Here is a 19,614-nt window from a genome sequence, read left to right as displayed (position 1 = left end):
ACTAGAGAATTTCTTCCAGGCAATAAATGAAGGAGGCTGGATCAGCGTGATAGTAGTTGGGTTGTGAGAACTGGTTGGATTCTGGATGTATTTTTAAGGTACAGCCAAAAGGATTTTATTACCATTTGTTCATGGAGTATAAGGGATAGTAAGCGTGATCTTGTCATGAATAGATTACAGCTAGTATGCAGCAAAGCATTGGGTAATGAGACTAAGAAGTAAAGGAGACTAGATAAGACAAAAAAGACTAGGAAGAGGAGGTTGTGTGTATGTGTGTGTAAAATATCGGGTGTTTGGTTTTATATGTATTGAGATGCCTGTTTGATATCCAAGTGGGAGATATCCAGTAGGCAGTTGGATTATTGAATCTGAAATCTGGTGTTATGGCATAAGTATTCAGCATCTAAATGGTATACCCATGAAACTATATATTTTCACCTAAGATCAAATATATCTAGGAAGTGAAGATATCTATGCATTAGAACCTGGGACCCTCCAACATTGAAAAATGAGAGCGATGATAAGAATGAATCAACCAGGGGAGTGAGAAGGAGTGTTCAGAGAGGGTTAGGGGGAAAGGAACAGAAAGATAGAAGCTAAGGGAAGAAAGTGTTTCAAACATGGGAAATGAATAACTGTGTCAAATGCTGCCCATAGGTTAAGTATGTTGAGGACTAAAACTAACTGCTGGATTTGACATCCTGAGGCCATTACGGATCTTGATGTGAACACTTTTGATAGGGTAGTGGAAATGCACTTGTTGCAAGAAAAATTAGAAACAAGGAATATAAATAGGCAGCTACCTTCCTTATACACATTGTCTCAGGTATAAGTGCTGCATTTCATTCTCAAAAGTATTCTAGTTTGGGCCACTCTGGTGGTGCAGGTAGTTGAGCGCTGCACTGTGAAGCTGTCTGCACCCTCTGCAGTGCCGGTTCGATCCTCTCTGGCCTCAGAGCAACCCACATAGCAAGCAGACCTCTCCTGTCTTACCCGCTGCTCCCTTCAGCAGTGTATTTTGTCAGCCGGCCTGTTCTGTTCCCCACTCTGTCTCTGGTGAATCCTCTCACCCTCCCTCGAATCTGGTCTGTACCCCTGCTCTTATATAAATAAAAAAAGAAATAAAAGAAAAAAAAGAAAAAAAAGTATTCTAGTTTGGGTGTTAACTTTATGTTCATCCTAATTATGTAAGAAAATCTTTGAAGGAGTATTGTTAAAAACAATAGCTGGAGGAACTATAAACTTAGCAAACAGTATTAATATATTTGCTGATAAAAATGATCCAATAAGGAGGCAGAGATTGGTTATACGTGAGAAAAGGAGAGAGTTTGGGGAATGATGTCTTTAAAAAGCAAGAAGGGATAGAATTTGGGGGACATGACCTTAGATAGGAGCTCAGTCAGTTCATCTTTTGTAATGGAAAGGAAGGCAGATTACACTGTTACATTTCTTACATTACATTTTTGTTGTTTGTTTATTTGTTTTCCACATATTGTGAACCTCTTAAGAGCACTAAGTGTGAATGTCTTGTTCACGATGTGTTAGAAAATTTTATTGTTTTGCTCCTTACTCTAATGCCTGGCACACAGCAGGTATGCAATTAATGTTTGAATGAACAAATGAAGGTACTGTGCTAAGCATGTATATGTTTTATATTTTTACTCAGATTGGATCATTTCCATCAAATCTTGACAACCTGATTGATTTAATCGTATTTTTCTTGACTAGACTTACAAATAGCTTGACTAACTGATAGAGCTGACTGATAGGAGTGGCTGTGTTTCTACCCAAATCAATGATGCTTCCTAGGAGTAAAATCAGCAACCCTGCTGCATCATTTTGCAGTGATCCCGGTTATAGTTTTAACATGAATTTCCTATTTCCATCACCTATAAAAGCGATCCATTGTGCCTCAGTATCCATTTGTCATGTATGGTTTACCATTCCTATGGCATGTGTCACTCTCTGTGGTTTCTTCTAATTTAATAATCAGAATAGGAATTATATCTTCATTGATTATTTTTCTCAATACTGCTTTGTCTTATTTTTAGTTGGAGAATGTTTTTCCTTCATCACTAAATGCTGAGTCCAGGCCCTGGTATGAAGCATATGCCAAAACATATTTGCTGAATAAATAAATGAATGAGGGCCTCCACTGGTGGCGCAGAGATTGAGCGCTGGGCTACGAAGCTGCCCGCAGCCTCTACAGCGCCAGTTCGAGCCCTGGCCACTGACGAGGGTCCCACATGGTGCACAGACCTCTCCTGCCACGCCCGCTGCTCCCCTCAGCAGTGTACTTCATTAGTCTGCCTGCTCTGCTCCCCGCTCTGGCTCTGGTGAATTCTCTCACCCTTCCATGCTTCTGACTGTACCCCGGTTCTTGCATAAATAAATAAACAAACAAATAAATAAATCTTAAAAAAAATGAATGAATGAATGATCAGATATGCTACTTACTGTCTGTGGTGGATGATACTGGCACACAGACCAGATCTCCTTTCTTTTGATGTGTTCATCCTCCAGCTCCCACTGCTTTCCTCCTAACAAATCAGGCTTGAAATCATCTCCAAAGGACTATCCTTGGGCTACCAGAGCTATATCACCCAAGTGATCCAAGAATAATAAGCATCTGGGATTTTATGTCCTCCACTCTGGAACCAGTTTCCACTAACTGAGGGGTAGGAGTATTGAAATCTAGTTCTTTTGCCTCAAGGAAGCACAAACTCCCAGGGCAGTTTATACTCCAGAGCTCCCTGTGGGGTTAGGGGGAGGCCAGGACTTTTCCTCGAGTTGTACCCTTTCTTGACCTATGTCCTTCCTTATCTTGCTTCCCTGGCTTTCTGTAGGTTTCTCTGGAGAACACTTCCATAGTAGATCACTTGTACATTCTATTCTTTCCTTAGGGTGTGCTTCTTGGGATCTCGAAACATTGCCTATTTATAAGCAGTTGATTTCAGGGACAAAGAATCATGACAAGTCTTTCTTGAGTGTTAAGTTCTGTTACAAGTGGTCTCTCCTGGTAGTTTTTGGTGGCCACCCAAAAATAGTGTATGATTTGGTTGTTGGGTGGCAAATGGCTTCCCAATTTCCATCAATAATTCTTTTATTTAGTAAATATTTTATTATAGGCCTTTCTAATATAAAATCACAATGCATTTTCCTTGACTTTCCACTTTTTGATTGTACACATCTTTGTTCTCTCTCCTTAAACAAGAATAATGAAAAATAATTGTATAATCAATTCTTTTATGATTGAATACAGCTTCCTTTTGTCTTGCTGTTGAATGTAGATATCCATTTCCACATACTGCATAAACTACTGTTTTTTTAGTGATTTGGAGTGAACACTGACTCCTTTATCTGTAAAATGGGATTGGAAGTAATGTGCTTTGGAACTGAAAAGCACTTTAGTAACCAGCTGGTGGCCACACCTTCATTTTATAAATGGAACATTTGAGACCCAAAGAGGTTAAGTAATTTGTTCAATATCACCCAGCTTGATTAGTGGCAGAGCAGGACTAACACCCAATTCCCAGACTGCTGTGCTCTCTACTGCTCCACAAAATACATATTTCTTATTCACAGAATTGATATGAGGATTAGGGACCACATCTGTGAGAAATAGATTTAGCCTTTGGAAAGGAAGATGCTGGATGGCTTTATGAAAGCTTTATGAAAACTAATCTCATTTTAACCTTTTCTGTACAATTGTTAGTTTTGTACAGTTTTATGCTCTTTGCCTCAGGCTTCTTTTTGGCCAAGGACTAGATAATATACAATGCATGATTTAAAAATCAATATTAAGTAACCAGATTGTGTGAGAAATATGAATTGTTTCAGCTGGTTTTGAAGTCATGAGCAGTTGCAGACAGCTTTCCAGAATAGCAATCATTTATGTACATGAAAAGTTTTCAATTCCTACTTTGCATATTGGGAATAAGGACAGTTGGTTTCAAAGAAAAGAAGGAAGCATAAATTATATTTGTGTTCAATTCGGTAATACTTCCAAAGCTTGATGCAATGTGTTAACAAACCATGAATTTTCTCTCCTGCCAAGCCACTATATCCTGCCTACTTTCAGCATAGTCAGGGAACCATTATACTAATCCACTGTACCTTCATATCTCTAGCAAGCACATGTAAGTGATAACTTGGAATATTTATTTTGATGCAAGGTGTATAAATCTTCTCTATGTCATCTGTAAAGTGAGAAAATTATGACTTGCTCAACTTGGCTATTTAATTGTTTAAGTTTGGTTCTTTCAGACACAGCATGCTTTGATATATGAACAAGAATACTGTTAATTTTTGCAGTATTTGAAATGATTTGTGTAGATTCACATATGCAGGGAAGATAACATTTGAGTACCAAAAGGTTAAAGTAACTTTCCTATATATTTTTAACTAGGTACGATTATATGCGAGACCTGATGCTATCAGAAGAGGATCTGGGGACTATGCTCTCCATATAACAAAGAGATTGATAGAATTTTATGAAGACTACTTTAAAGTGCCCTATTCCTTGCCAAAACTAGGTAAGAATTTTCTTGGTCATTTTATTGGAAGGGTTTCTCCTTCAAGCTGGAATTTCTTCTTTATGTATTTATCTGATACATTTCAGAAGCATGAAAATCCTAAGGGTTATATTTTTGAGAATATAAGTATGAAAAACTTTTCTTTTGAAAAGGAAAAATAAAATAATATTTCTGAAGTCTTGGCAAATAGTGCTCATATGAATTAAGAAAGGGATTTAGGATTTAGCTTAAGGATTCTAAAAGATAACCCAAATAATGATAATTTGTTGAATATGTACTAGTGAAGGATGTTTGCAGACATCTCATTTAATCTTTAGGACTACTATATCAATAGGTACTGTTAGAACATTTTCTACAGAGAAAATTGAGATCAAGGAAATCTTTTGTACATTCAAGCATCCAATATGTGAAGGAGTTGAAATTAAGACCTACTTTGGTAGGTCTTAATGACTCCCAAAACTATTAAATATTTTACACTGCAAAGGCACTTACTGATTAATTTATCTTTCCTAATAATAAGGTGTTGGTCCTCAATTATTTATTCCTTTGATTGTTTTTATTCAGCCATATTTCAAGTACTCAGTGCTAGTAAATAAACTAAAAACAAGACAAAGGGAAATTTTATAAATGAGCTTTGTTCACCATGAACCTTCTTAAGTTCCTTTTATGAGAGTATGCTCAGTAATTGTTTGTTGAATGAATAAGTGAATGAACTTTGGTATCCATATTTGATTGAATCTGCCTCTTTTGTAGGACAGTGAACTATAACTTTCCAGGAACTTAGAAAGGGTACATATACCCATTAGAATTGCTGAAACTATTTTTCTTTTTCTGAAAACCTGTTTTGAAATATTATAACACAATAATCCTTTGTCCCTCTTCCCACAGAGTCCTCCTTTTCCTTCCCCAAAGCATTTTGATTGGTATCCTCATGAAAGTCACTGCTCATTGGCAAGAATACAGTGCTTACCTGATCAAAAGTGCTAGCATTTGGACCACAGGTTTTCCTCTCTGGAGAACTGGGCCTATTTCATTAAAGCAACTGCCTGCTGTGTAGTTTTATTGGTCTTACAATGAGTAGTTTCAAAAAGTATATAGAAGAGTTGATATTGTTATCAATGTGTGTGCAAGTTTAATGAGTGATTACAAAATTCTGAGGTTTTCTTTTAAATATGTGCTCTTAGAATTTGTGAGATTTTATTTCAAATTTCTAAACAGAATTTTATTTCAAATAGGATCTATGTTTTGTTTTGTTTTGTTCTCTTTGCTTTCCTTCTTTCCCGCTCTTTATCAAACTTCCTTATTAGAATCTATTATACTGAAATCTCCCTGGTAGGCACCCAAGGCAGAAAGAAATATCTGACCTCATTTGCATGGGAAGTGACCCTGTTCTCTACTTCAGGTAAAACTATCTGGGAACTTCCCAGTTTGACCCTAATGTAAAATTCACAAGTGCTTATGTTGCAAGTTCAGCAGGAGAAGTAAAATGTGGATCTTTGTCCCCTTTAGATCAGCAATTAGTAGAGGAACTCAATTTATAACTTCAGGGGGTTCCATGTAACTGTCAGCTTGCAGCAGGAAGCATTTCTGTTCCTCTATTTCTCTCACAATTGAACCATGCAGGCTTTCATCTGTAGAAAAGAGCTTTGTTCACTGTTACTATTACTTGTTAAGCTACCTTATGGTGTATATAATTGAATGATTTGACTTACCCTGGCACACTTCTTTTTATGTGTCTAGGGGAGTTACCATTGCCCATGGCACTTTGTAAAAATTCTCTTAAAGTTCTACTTGTTTTGTATGTCTACAGGTATTTAAAACTATATGTTAATGGATTTATAAATATGCTTTCTAAATGCCCCCTACCTAAACATTTCTAAGCACAGAAGCATTTTGACAAATCCTTAGTTTTCATTGAACATTATGAATTATGTTTTAAATAAATTCTATGAAACTGCTCAGTCTTTGGAAATGATGCATGTAGATCTCAGCTGAAGCTACCTTTATACTTTGTATCTAAGATGGTTTCCAAAAATCTGTTCTTCCCTCCCTCCCACATTAATGTAATAAATATTTTTTTAGTGTCTCCCATAGGAGCTTTTCTATGTGATGGGGATACAACAGTGAATAAAAAGGCAAAAATTTCTTCCCTCCTGTGGCTTACAGTTTGTCAAGTGGAGGCAGACATTAAAGCAATTAATCACATATACAGCATATCAGGTGGAGACAAGTACCATTAAAAACGAAGCTAGTATGGAATAATAGGAAGTGTGAGGAGTAAACCAGATCATAGGAAAGAAGCTGAATTTTTTAAATGGATTATTATAGAACATTTCACTGGGAAGTTGACTTTTGAGCAATGAACTTATGGGAGCAAAGGAGTGGGTCAAGTGGTTATTATCAGGCAAGGACTCTAGGCAGAGGGAACAAGGTGCCCAGAATTTGAGATGGGACTTTTCTTCTTATATTTGAAGCAACAAAGATACAAATATTACCCATGTAGAATGAATAAAGAGGTTAGAAGAGGGAGGTGAATTGAAAGAGTAATGAGTATATGAGAGCCAACAGGCAGTAGTAAAAACTTTGGCTTTTCTGGGTAAAATAGAAAACAAAACAAAAACAATAACAAAAACAATTATAAACAAAGACAATTATAAACAAAGAAAATTATAAACCAGAGACACCCTGCAGGGGAGGAGGAGGGAGAAAGATCAGGGGGAGGGAGGGAGAAGCACAGGGGACTGCGGTGATGGTGCACAGGTGCATTGGTGAAGGAAATTCTATGGGGACTACACTGGGGCGGGGTGGGGGGAAGCAGACATTGTTTAAAAATGAGCAATGATGTAAAAAATATATAAATAAAATATTAAAAAAAGAAATAGAAATCTGTTGGTCAGTTTTGAGCAGAAGTACTATGTAGTCTAGCTTCTGCTAGCTTCTTGTGACTAAGTTGATAATACAATGTCAGGCACTGTTTTTTCAATAGAAGGTATAACTTTTGCCTCCCTGTAGCATTTGGCAATATCTGGAGACATCTTTGTCACAGTGTGGTGGGGAGTGGTATGTGTGTGCTATTGACGTAGTGGGTGGATGCCAGAGATACTGCTGAACATCCTATAATGCACATGACCATGTTGGGGTACAGGGGACGTTACCTCCCTTTTTAATGACATCACAGTGTTACAGATGATCATCAAGGTTGTGAAAGTAGGAAAGAGAATAGGAACAAAGAGAAACTGATCCATTTTTTAGAGGTTAGAAACATTAGGAGCCAGTACATGCTACCATGAAGGAACAACTTATTAAGGCATTCAGGATTATGTATATTGTGTTAGCCATCTAGTGAATGTTTTTCAAAGAACAAATGATAAATTGTGTTAACTTAAATAGGAGTGAGAATTGACCATTAGTTGGTGCTAGTTATATGAAGGTCACTAAATGACAATTGACAAGGACAGTTTGGTTATAGTATGCATCTCTCTGAAGGGGTGGGGGGCAATGAAGTGCATTGTAGGTGCTATTTTCCTCATCCACCACTGACACGAGGTCTCCTTGGACTACAACTCCCAGCAGGCCATTAACTTCCTAAATGGGAAGCAGCTGGGAAGGCTCAAGTTGGCTCTATATTGGCGATGCCTGGGAGCATACAAAGGCAAAGAAAGCCTACTGTGGGGTCAGGAATGACACTGAGCAGGTTTTTTATAATCCAGCAGACCAGGTAAAATCAGAGTCAGAGTCCTCAGTGTTTTTTTGCAGGTTTTTTATTTAGATTACCAGGTAGGTACATGGCAGGCAGGGGTGCTGAGGGGCTGCGAGGCTGGCAGGCCTCCCCAGCAGGTCTTCATCCTGGGCTCTCCGGCCTTCTCTCAGCTTCTGCTTCTCTTGCTTCTCTCTCAGCTTCTGCTGGTGTCCCCATGAGGCCGCCCTTAAAAGCCCAGTCGAATCCCATCTACCTATGCCCGTACCCTACTACAGGTGCCCGCCATCAGGCATGCATTCAGGACCACAGGGTTCTGTCATCTATCCTAATGGTGGGAGGCAGAAAAGCCTGATACCTTTTACCTTACCCTACACTACTCTTTTTTTTTTTAAGATTTTATTTATTTATACAAGAATTGGGGTATAGCCCAGAGGCGTGGGAGGGTGAGAGAATTCACCAGAGACAGAGTGGGGAGCAGAACAGGCAGACTGATAGAAAACACTGCTGAGGGGAGTGGTGGGCAAGACAGGAGAGGTCTGCTGCACCATGTGGGTATCTTCCTGGCCGGCTGGCCATTAAATCAGTGCTGCAGAGGCTGCAGACAGCTTCACAGTGCTGTGCTCAACCTGCTGGGCCACTGGGGAGGCCCAGAAAGCCTACTCTTAGGTGAAAGATCATTAGTTTATGGAGGGGGGAGGTGAAGGGGAGGAAAGGGAAGGAAAGAGAAAGGAGAGGGAGAAGAGAGGGAAGGGAGAGAGAGGAGAAAGGATTTCAAATATCAGGTTCCCAATCAGACTCCAACAATTAGCAATCCTCATGTGGGCAAATGCTTGGCCAGACAGGCTCAGCCCCAAACAGGATGGCAAAAGGCTTGAAAGCTTGCAACAAGTCTAAGACATCTGCCAGTAGGGAATCACAAGGAAGGGATTAGGCAGATCCCAGAGAATTGTGACAGGGAACCGTATAATCTACCACGAGGTGAGGATAATGAATGCCATTGACTCTGCCAAAACGCACAAGTTCCTGGATGCCCCCCATTCAGCATGGACTGCTGGAAATTGTAGAATGTAGGATAAGTGAAAAATTATGAGGCATTTCCAGACCCTCCCGCTACTAGCATTAATAATGGATCCCTGTGGTCCTGCATGCATGCCTGATGGCGGACACCTGGAGTAGGGTGTGGGCATGCGTAGGTGGGTACACCTGGGCTGAGAGACTGGGCTTATAAGGGCGGCATCACCGGGATGCCAGCAGAACAAGAGAAGACAGAATGAGAGTAGCAGAATAGAAGAAGGGGAACGAGAATGCCAGAGACCCCAGAAAGAGTGAAGACTCGCCAGGGGCTGAGAGGCCTGCCAGCCTCCTGGCCCACCAGGCACCCCTGCTTGCTGTGTACCTGGTAAAAGCTCAATAAAAGCCTGAAAACCACTGAGGGCACCAGGACTCTCTTTTATCCATCTGCTCAGATCAGAGAGAATCTGCTCCACCCTTCCTGCTGCTACGTGGAGGAAGGCAGCTGCATGTAAGTGGGGATGGGGAAAATGGCGTGGTTCACTTCTTCCCCATTTCACAGAGATGCATTTGTAACAAATTCCCCCTTTTAAAAAGTCACTTTGCTGTTCTGTCATAATCTGCATGTCTGCAATATCTTTTCTCTTCTCTCTTCCCAAGTTTTTTTTTTTTTTTTTTTTCCATTTCTCATGTCGAATAGTTTAACTTTCTCTCCTATGGCATTGTGCTGTGCTAGTTCACCTCTAAGGTCTTGGTTTTTCACTCCAACTAGTTTATTAGGATAGTTTTCTAAGAGGAATTCTAATGCTGGCTTTAAGGACAAGAATTTATTCTCCTTGTTGCACACGGCTCTTTCTTTAACAAATTTTTATGCAAAATAGGCAGTCAGTTTATGTTGTGTGAGGATTTGTTTTTAAATCTCTAAATTAGGTAATTAAGATTATTTGCTTAAGGTTTGCAGAGATTTTCTCATTCTTGGTGTTAAGTTGCTATGAGAGGTAGAGTCTGCCTGACACAATACAGCAAGCCTTTCTGTGCCATGTGCCCTATTTTCATGAGAATTATCAGAGGCACGTACATTTACTTTAAATGCTGGTGGAACTTGAGAGGATTATGCTTAGTGAAATAAGTCAGAAGGAGAAAAACAAATACCAGATGGTGTCAATTGTATATGGAATATAGAAAAACAAAAAGAAGGGTCTGATAACAAACCCTAGAAATCTGACTGGTATTGTGGCTACTAGAGAAAGAAGGGCATTTGGGGAGAGGGCAAAGTGAACTCTGATGGAGGAGTGAAGGTACCTTGGTGTTGGGTGTGGGGTGGTAACATACACCTGAAGAGTATGGTTTTATACCTTGCAATCATCTACAGTATTGTAAATCAATGTTACCTCAATTAAAAAAATAAAGTCTTGTAGACATGTAAAGAATCAAGTTATCTCAAAAGCAAATGGGTGGTGTTTACTAAGTTGATCCGCTCTTAAGGGTTTTGGGTACTCTAATCCATTTATCTTTATTACAGCCTTTTGAGGTATTGCCTCATCTTCTAGGCACTAAATAGTTACCTTCTAAGATAACATTAGCAGGAATTAGTGGATCTGTAATTCAAACCTAACCTTCAGAGTCTTGTGATTTGTAACATTCCATAAATTTTGTGAATTCAGATATTAAAATGTACTTTAAGAAAGTAGAAAATCTGACTGCTAGAGGAATAATAGAATAACTATTTTTGTTAATTTCATATTGATGTTAATTTGTTAATTACATATTGGTCCTTATAGAAAAATGTAAAGAGAAATGTAAAGAGAAACATTTAAAAAAATGTTAAAGAGAAACATTAACATGTAAAGATGAAAAATGTAAAGAGAAAATGTAAAGAGAAACATTTTTTATAACTCACAATTTCTTAAATTTGAAGATATACTTGAGTATTTAGGGTTTTTTTTCCATCATAGATGTTTCATAAGTTGATTAGGTGGCAGATAACATGAGTCAATTTAGTATTGAAATAATTTGCTATTCATTTTATTAGACTTCAATTAATTATGACAGATAGGTTTCAGTTTCTTTTTGCTGCTGCTTTGTAATTTGTAAATCAATAAGTTTTGTAAAGGACTTTGTTTGATTGCTACTTTTCAGGACACTGTGCTTTTATGAAGAATTCATTACCTATTTGGCACAGTGCTGCTATAGTAAAGAAAGCACAGATATTTTTAACAAGAATTTCTGGCCTCGAGGAGATTGTGGTTTTGTTGAGGAGAGAATTCAATATTTTTAGGAGAAAATGGATTGCAGTATCAAACAGTATACAATATAATCAAGCACCAACATTTTGTAGGTAAAAGTATAGTACCCTGTAAGTTAAGAACGTGGGATCATTATACACTGCTGTAGGCATAAAGTATACGTCAAAGGAAGCCTTGCCTTTACCTGAGTTCCTAAAAGAAAAGCAAATATTTTTTTAAAGATTTATTTTTATTTATATAAGAACTGGGGTACAGGCCAGAGGTGCAGGAGGGTGAGATAATTCACCAAAAACAGAGTGGGGAGCAGAACAGGCAGACTGACCAAAATACACTGCTGAGGGGAGCAGTGAGCGAGACAGGAGAGGTCTGCTGCGCCACGTGGCTATCTCCCTGGCCAGCCAGGAATCGAACTGGTTCTGCAGAGGCTGCGGACAGCTTCAGAGCACTGTGCTCAACCCACTGCGCCACTGGGAAGGCCCAAGAGAAGCAAATTTAATCAGAAGTGGAGAAAAAAAGGGGAAACACCACTTTGAGAATTGTATAGGAGGAAAATTTTGCTCATGGATACTTTGGGGTCTATGCATCATTTTGATGGAGTCTATTTTTCTCTGTATAAGATATGGGAGAAATTGCCCTATAGAATTCACAAAGAATAGAGGCTAGCTTGAGGGATTGAATTTTGCTTAAGCTAGAATAGTTATATTCATTTCTTTATTGCGGTGATGATGATGATGATTTGCTTTTTGCCAATTGAAAAGTTTTAATGTTTTCTTTCATAAGATATTTTGTATCAACTGCTAAGCATCCACTCTATGGTTGTGTGTCTTTATTCTTTAAGCAATGGATATATTTGAATTTAATGTGGAGTGATTATTATCTAATACTTCCATCTTGTGCATCTCATAGTTATTTGAGACTTAATTTTTTATAGAATGACTTGTTTTACTTTGATTATGATTGGTAAATATTTGCATAGCTTGTTGATATTTTAAAGTAATAAGTACATATTTTAAATAAAATCTCTGAAGGTTCTTTAAGTAGTTTGGCCTAATCCTGTATAATGTTATTTTACTCGAATATGCTCCTTTAACCAGAATTCCTCAAAATATTTTATTGTACACTGGAGGTATTTAATTTTATGGCTGCTTGGTGGAAGCTGAGGTAGGGACTGCTCTGTGGGTTAATGTTACTAGTGCATCTTGATTCCCTAGCTCTCCACTCTGAGAACCATTTTTGCCAAAACACCACTGAATGCTATTAAAATGTACATAGTTACTTCAATATTTAACAGTCATTTTATCACAATTTAACAAGTTATTTCCTCCATTAATTATTCTATACAGCCATTTAACTATTCTTGTTAAGCTGTTTTGCAGTTATTACATGCTATACACTTCCAAGACTATACTAACAGACCATATATATGATACTCAATGTTGATTTATGTAATCACTAATGTAAAAGAGAAAAAAACAAACAATAGTAGAGAAGAAATCAATGAAAACAATGCATTTTAGTGGGAATGATGCATGAGATTATTACTCCTACTAAGTAGCAATGCACAAGTACACTGAGTAGAGAATTTAATGCAACACAAACCAACTATAGAACCGAATTAACTAATTAATTCAACAAACATTTATTGAATAGTTACTATGTACAATGTACTCAGCAATGCTAATACATGCCCTATTCTACTAGAAGCTTAAAATCTAGTCAGAGAAGTTTTTTATTATTTTGCCAGCTTGCCAATACTATTACATGTTAAATTTGCTGACAGCTTTCCTCCTTCCTGCTCTAGTTTTAAGAATTTTAGGCTTTTGGGCCTTGCCTGGTGGTGCAGGCGGTTGAGCGCAGCGCTGTGAAGCTCTCTGCAGGGCTGGTTTGATCCCGGCCGGCCGGGGAGGGTCCCACATGGCAAGCAGACCTCTCCTGTCTTGCCCACTGCTCCCCTCAGCAGTGTATTTCATCAGTCTGCCTGTTCTGTTCCCAGCTCTGTCTCTGATGAATACTCTCACTCTCCCGTGCATCTGGCCTGTACCCTGGTTCTTGTATTAATAAATAAATAAATCTTTTTTAAAAAAGAATTTTAGGTTTTCACAATAGTAGATTTATTCCTAAGTATATTTTCACTAATTCAGTCAGGGTTTCATAAAGATTTCTTATCCTGAAAATAAATGCCACGGTGGGGTGTACTTAAATTAATCGGGATATTTATAGAGACCTCTAAGGCATTGTTTTACATATTCCATTAGAGGTATTTGGTCCTTACGACTTTGCTATTAGTTAGGAAATAATAATTTTCTACATTATCATATATTATGATTTCTTAAGCTTTGTATCATGTACTCTGCCATCTTTACCATTAGCAAGGATCAATGGAGTTGCTCCAGTAATGGACAAGCCCACCTTTTGTGCCCCTGAACTCACCCTCTCTTACCTGCTCAGGGACCTCACTTCAGTAAGTCTCCCTGTTTTCCTCCCAAGTCTTTTGTTTCTGTTCTTTTTTTGATAGTTTTCCATCAGCATTAAAAATACGGTGCCATTTCTTCCAACCACACGTATGCACACTCACTCTAGCTACTGGACAATATCTCTCCTTCCTTTTACAGCCAAACAGCTTGAAAGAGTTGTCTCTTTTGCCCCAACACTATCCTAAAACTGCTCTTGTCAAGTTCAATAATGCCTCCACATGGCAAAATCCATTGGTCATCTCTGTCTTTGTCTTGAACTGTCAGCAGCATTTGACATAGTTCTCTCCAACACCTTGAAACACATTTTTCACTTGTCTTTCAAGGCAACAGTTTCCTGTTTAGAGAAGGGTGGATTCTTTTTCCTCTAACTGGCCTGTCTTGCCAAGTCTGTGTTTGCTCTCCTTCCTTTTCTGCCTGCTTAACACTGGAGTATCCCCAAACTCAGATTTTAGACCACCTTCTATCTTGGTGGTGACCTCACCCAGCCTCATAGTTTCAAATTGCATCTGCTGATGCTGATGATTCCAAAATTTACTTCTCTAGCCTGGTTCTCTGCCTTCAGCTATAAACTTTAACTTCCTACTGACCATTTAATATCTACATTTGGATGCCAAGAGAATGTTATGTGTTCAGATTTGTGCTGCAGATCTTAAACTGGTATCTTTCTCTTCCCAGTCTTCTTGAGCTCAGTTAAGGGCAATTTCATTTCTCAAAATTGTTTTTTGTAAAAAGATTTGATACAGTACTCGTCTTTTTCTCCTTTGTCACATATCCAAGCCATCAGCATATTATTTTATTCCTCATTTTAAATATATCCAGAATCTGATCCCTCCTCTTCATTTCTGTGACTACCACACCCACTCCAGCCACCATTCTCTCTTACTTGAGTCAAGAGTTCAACCTAAATAAATGTGACATTAAAGTCTCATGAGAACACAAGAATTTTGAATTTACCAGTCCTTGGGAAGAATATTAGACCTATTTGGTAATGTTCTCCTCCAAGATTCCAATGACTTCCCAGTAACATAAAGGATTCAAAACTCTTTCTTGGGACTGTCAGCTCCTTCAAGGTCTGGCCCTGTGCTGCTACTGTCATCTCATCTCCTACTTCTCTCCTACCCTACTCTCCTCTCTGTTTCAGCTGCAGTGCCATCCTTGATTTTTTTTTTTAATTTTTTTTTACTATCAGTGTCCAAAGCTCACACCTGTCCCCCTCAAATGTAAGCTCTATATGAGATGACATTTTGGTCTGTTTATTCATTACTCTGCTCTCACTATCTGGAATAGTGCTTGGTTCAAAGCAAACTCAATAAATTACTGTGAATGAATAATTGCCAACTTCTTTCTCTTTTAACTATCTTCACATTGGAGAGAAAAATAAAAGGCAAAGATTTGGCTGCTTTGTGACTCAAACAAAATGATTTCTTTTTAACAGAATAAACAAAGAAGTAATAGAATACCCTGTAGGCCACTAAGGATATTTTTTTGTTGTTACTAACAAGTCAGGTGAGTGAGGAATTAACTTTCTCATTAAAGATTTAGGTAAAGGAAGTTGTTGGTGAAAATGGGTGAGTTGATACATAGAAGTATTGAGCTTTTGATTTATTACCATGACAATCCCAGAGTGAGTGAGGCTATTAAAGTATACTTTACACTTGGGATGATTTTACAATCTGGAAATGAAATAAGTATTTGTCTATCAGCTCTTTTCCCTCTCCCCCTTCTCTGAAATGAGAACATTTGTTCATGGAATTGACAATATTTTGAATATCTGCTATATACTAGATTCTGTTCTATTAAGTAGTAGAGAATCAGCAGTTAACAAGAGACTATAATCCCTGTCCTTATTGGTCTTATATTTTAATAGAGAAGTGAGGCAAAACCAATAAGATAAATATGAAATGTTACAAAGTGATAACACTGTAGAGAAAATAGAGCAGAGAAAAAGTGTGAGAAATGTTGGTGGCTACAGTTTTAAACAGAGTGGATCATCAGGGAATGCTTTGCAGAGATGGGGACACTTGATTCAAAATCTGAAGGAGGGAAGACCCCTTAAGGAGGAGAGTATCTGACTTGTTGAAGAAGTAGCAGAGTGAGTGAGACAGTGAGTAGGGTGAGAGATGGACTCTCAGGTGACTGTCAGGTGGTGAAGGATCTTTTGGTTGGCTGCTGAAAGACAAGCACTTTTATTCTGAGCATGAGCATTATGTTCCTCTGCTCAGGCTGCCATAACAAATTACCTTAGACTGTGGGCCTTAAACAACAGAAATTTATTTTCTCTCTGTTCTGGAGACTGCAAGGACAGGGTGCAAATCTGGTTGGAGTCTGGTGAGAGCTTCCTGTCTAACCTGCAGATAGATGTCTATTTGCTGTTCTCATGTGGTAGGGAGAGAGCAAGCTCTCTGGTGTTTCCCATCATGAGGATGCCATGCTCATGACCTCATCTAAATCGAAAGACTTCCCTCTGATAGCCCCATCACCAAACACCATCACGCTGAGAATTAGGACTTCAACATATGCATTTGTGAGAGGGATACAGCCTTGTCTGTAGCAGATATGATCTGACAGAACTTATATTTTTAAGAGATCATACTGACTGCCTCATGTAGAGCAGACTGTTGGGGGGAGGGAGCTAGGACCAAGCAGAGAAACTACTGCATTAATTTAAAGAAGAATGGTACATGGGACCACAGTGGTGGCTGCGGAGGTGGAGAGAAATAGGCAGATTCTGAATATATTCTAAAAGGAGAAGCAACGGTATTTATTTCATTATAGTAGAATTTCAAAGGAAGGTTTGATATTGGTTCCTCTTAATGTTACTTCATTTATTTTATTTTTTTTTTAAAGATTTATTTATTTATTTATACAAGCACTGGACACAGTCAGAAGCGTGGGAGGGTGAGAGAATTCACCAGAGCCAGAGCGGGGAGCAGAGCAGGCAGAAGGACCGAAGTACACTGCTGAGGGGAGCAGCGGGCGGCAGGAGAGGTCTGTGCGCCATGTGGGACCCTCCTCTGGTGGCCGGGGAGCAGCCAGGGATCGAACCGGCACAGTGGAGGCTGCAGGCAGCTTTGCAACCCAGCGCTCAATCGCTGCACCACCGGGGAGGCCCACTTCATTTATTTTTTAAAGATTTATTTATTTATGCATACAAGAACTGGGGTACAGGCGAGAGGTGTGGTGGGTGAGAGGATTCACCAGAGACAGAGTAGGGAACAGAACAGGCAGAATGATGGAAATTCACTGCTGATGGGAGCAGTGGGCGAGGCAGGAGAGGTCTGCTGCTCCATGTGGGTTGCTCCCTGGCTGGGGATCGAACTCGTGCTGCAGTGGCTGCGGATAGCTTCATAGGTTGTGTCCTAACCCTTTGCGCCACCAGGGAGGCCCTCAATATTACTTTAAATGAGTGTGATAAACTTAACAAGTTATGAGCTCCCTCACCCCTTTTATATGCATCTACTATGAAACGAAGTAATGTTTTTTGTGACTCTCTCTTGGTTGTTTGAAATTAATATAGCAAGGTAAATAATTTGTATTTTCTAAACAGAGCAGCTTTATTTACAACAAAATAATGGTTGTGATAAGACTCTTCTGGGAGTGAGTTTCTTCCTTCCCCAGCCATTGGTCAATCTGGAGTTAATTATAGCCAAATAGCAATCCAAAACCCCAGAGAAAGGGAAGAACCTTTCATTAAAGTAGAGGCTAAGGATTATTGCTGACAGAAGCACTGCCAAACAGGCAGTTTTAAAAGAAAGGTAACCATTGCCATAAACTTGAAAGCTAAACTAGCTCATATTGAGATCAGAAGGTTTTTCAAAATAGCTTCATTTCAAGAAATTGAGACAAAGGGATAGTTATGTAAATTAAGGTTAAGCATCTAAAAGGCAATTAAGGCAAAATGCTCCTTGAGAGAGAGATAGTGAAAATGTATTTTTTCTTTTCCTCATTGCTGTGTAATTGTGACAGTGTTCTTTATCCAATTCAGAATTTTTCAGATGCTTCCATTGTAAAGATATGCAGTGATTAAGTATTGCTTGATTATCATTTCTAAGGTTTAGGAACTTTAAGCCATAATCAAAATCAGGACATCTTTTTTACCTTTGGCATTAGGCCTTTTGATTTTATCAGATAATGAAGGGTAATAAAGATCTGTACTGCAACCCATGGGCTAACTACTTATAATTTTGTAGGGTGCTATTTTAACCTGAGTGAAATATACTTATTTTGTTCACTCTCTTATCTAATGTAAGAGGTGGGTCCTCAGCAAACCACATAAAATTCAACTTGGATGGATAGTGAGAGGTTATTATAAGAAGATTATATGGGGCCAGTGGCAATGTTTTTATCAGTATTTGCATCCCTGTTGTAACACTCTTGTGTCTACCCTTTTATAGTGGTTTCTGTGCCTGTATTCTACAATTGGAGCAATAACTCAGCATGATTTTGGTTCTTCAGTCTAAGCATGTGCCAGAATGTAGTTAAAGATAGTATTTTATTATAATTTTTCTCTCTCACTTGTCAGTTACATACTGATTTCTTTTAATATTATTGTGTAGCTTTGTTGTTTGCTTCCTATGGAATTAATTTTAGTATGCGGCCATTAAAAAACTTGGCTTTAAAAGGTATATTAGTTCTTGGGGCCTCCCCTGGTGGTGGAAGGGGTTGAGCTCAGTGTTGTGAAGCTGTCCGCAGCCTCTGCAGTGCGGGTTTGATGCCGGCTGGCTAGATTCCCACATGGCACAACAGACCTCTCCTGTCTTGCTCGCTGCTCCCCTCAGCAGTGTATTTCAGTCAGTCTGCCTGTTCTGTTTCCTGCTCTCTCTTTGGTGAATCCTCTCACCCTCCCAAGCATCTGGCCTGTACCCCGATACTTGTATGCATGAATTAAAAAAAAAGGTATATTAGATCTCTTAGATCAACAACCATAGCTGCAATTACATAAATGAAGAAAGTACCAGTTTGCTTAAAAATAAAAGGCTTGTTAATATTAAGTTTTAAAAAAGAAGCTTAGAAAATTTCAAGCTAATGTAAAAGTGAAAACTTTGGAGAATAAACTGGTTTTATAAAATCAGTTATTTTTAAAAGCTTTAAAATTATGACCTTGCCTTGTAACTGGGAGATTGAGGTGAAACTGAAGCTTTATGAGAGATTTGAAAAAAAAGAATTCCACTGGCCCACCTTTCAGTCTTAAAATATTTCATTACTGTTTTTGAGAATTTTGATACTGCTGCTTATGGACTTTGAAATGTAAAACAGATTGAAGTGTAAAACAAACCTTAGCCTGAAAGGGAAGTGGCAATACACAAGCAGAGTGAATCCAATATGGTAGTTGTAAATGAAGCCTGTAGGGCATTACTGGAGCTCTTTAAAGGGTAATTTTGAAAAGAGGGTGAGTCCCAAATGCCACTTTTCAGTTGGAGGAATTTTAATGGTTTATAACTTAGATATATTCTTTATTGGCTTTATTTTCTTTTTGGGTTCTATAAAATTCCTGTGGGAAATAATACGTCCTAGAGTGTGTCTTCAATAGTATAGAATAGGATATTTTTTAGCTTTTAAATTGTTTAGCTATTCTTTTCATTTTACAGACTGAACAAATGTTCACTAAGCTGTAAAATAATGGGTATGTTGATAATGTTTAGGATCAT

The 19,614-nt window shown here is 38.5% G+C and overlaps 1 protein-coding gene across 1 annotated transcript in view; it reads left to right on the top strand.

Annotated features, from left to right (window-relative positions):
- The window catches only part of TRHDE (thyrotropin releasing hormone degrading enzyme), a gene marked incomplete at its 5' end in the record, with an annotated part of 360,848 nt that overhangs the window by 124,624 nt on the left and 216,610 nt on the right, over positions 1 to 19,614 (top strand). Inside the window, one exon of the mRNA XM_084255346.1 lies at positions 4,409 to 4,535. Coding sequence (XP_084111472.1) covers positions 4,409 to 4,535 — 127 coding nt within the window. The remainder of the gene's footprint in view (positions 1 to 4,408; positions 4,536 to 19,614) is intronic.

Source organism: Talpa europaea (assembly GCF_964194135.1).
Source record: "Talpa europaea genome assembly, chromosome: 15".
Classification (NCBI taxonomy): Eukaryota; Metazoa; Chordata; class Mammalia; order Eulipotyphla; family Talpidae; genus Talpa; species Talpa europaea.
Note: the sequence above shows the minus strand (reverse complement) of the source record. Positions and strands in the feature narration are given on the sequence as shown.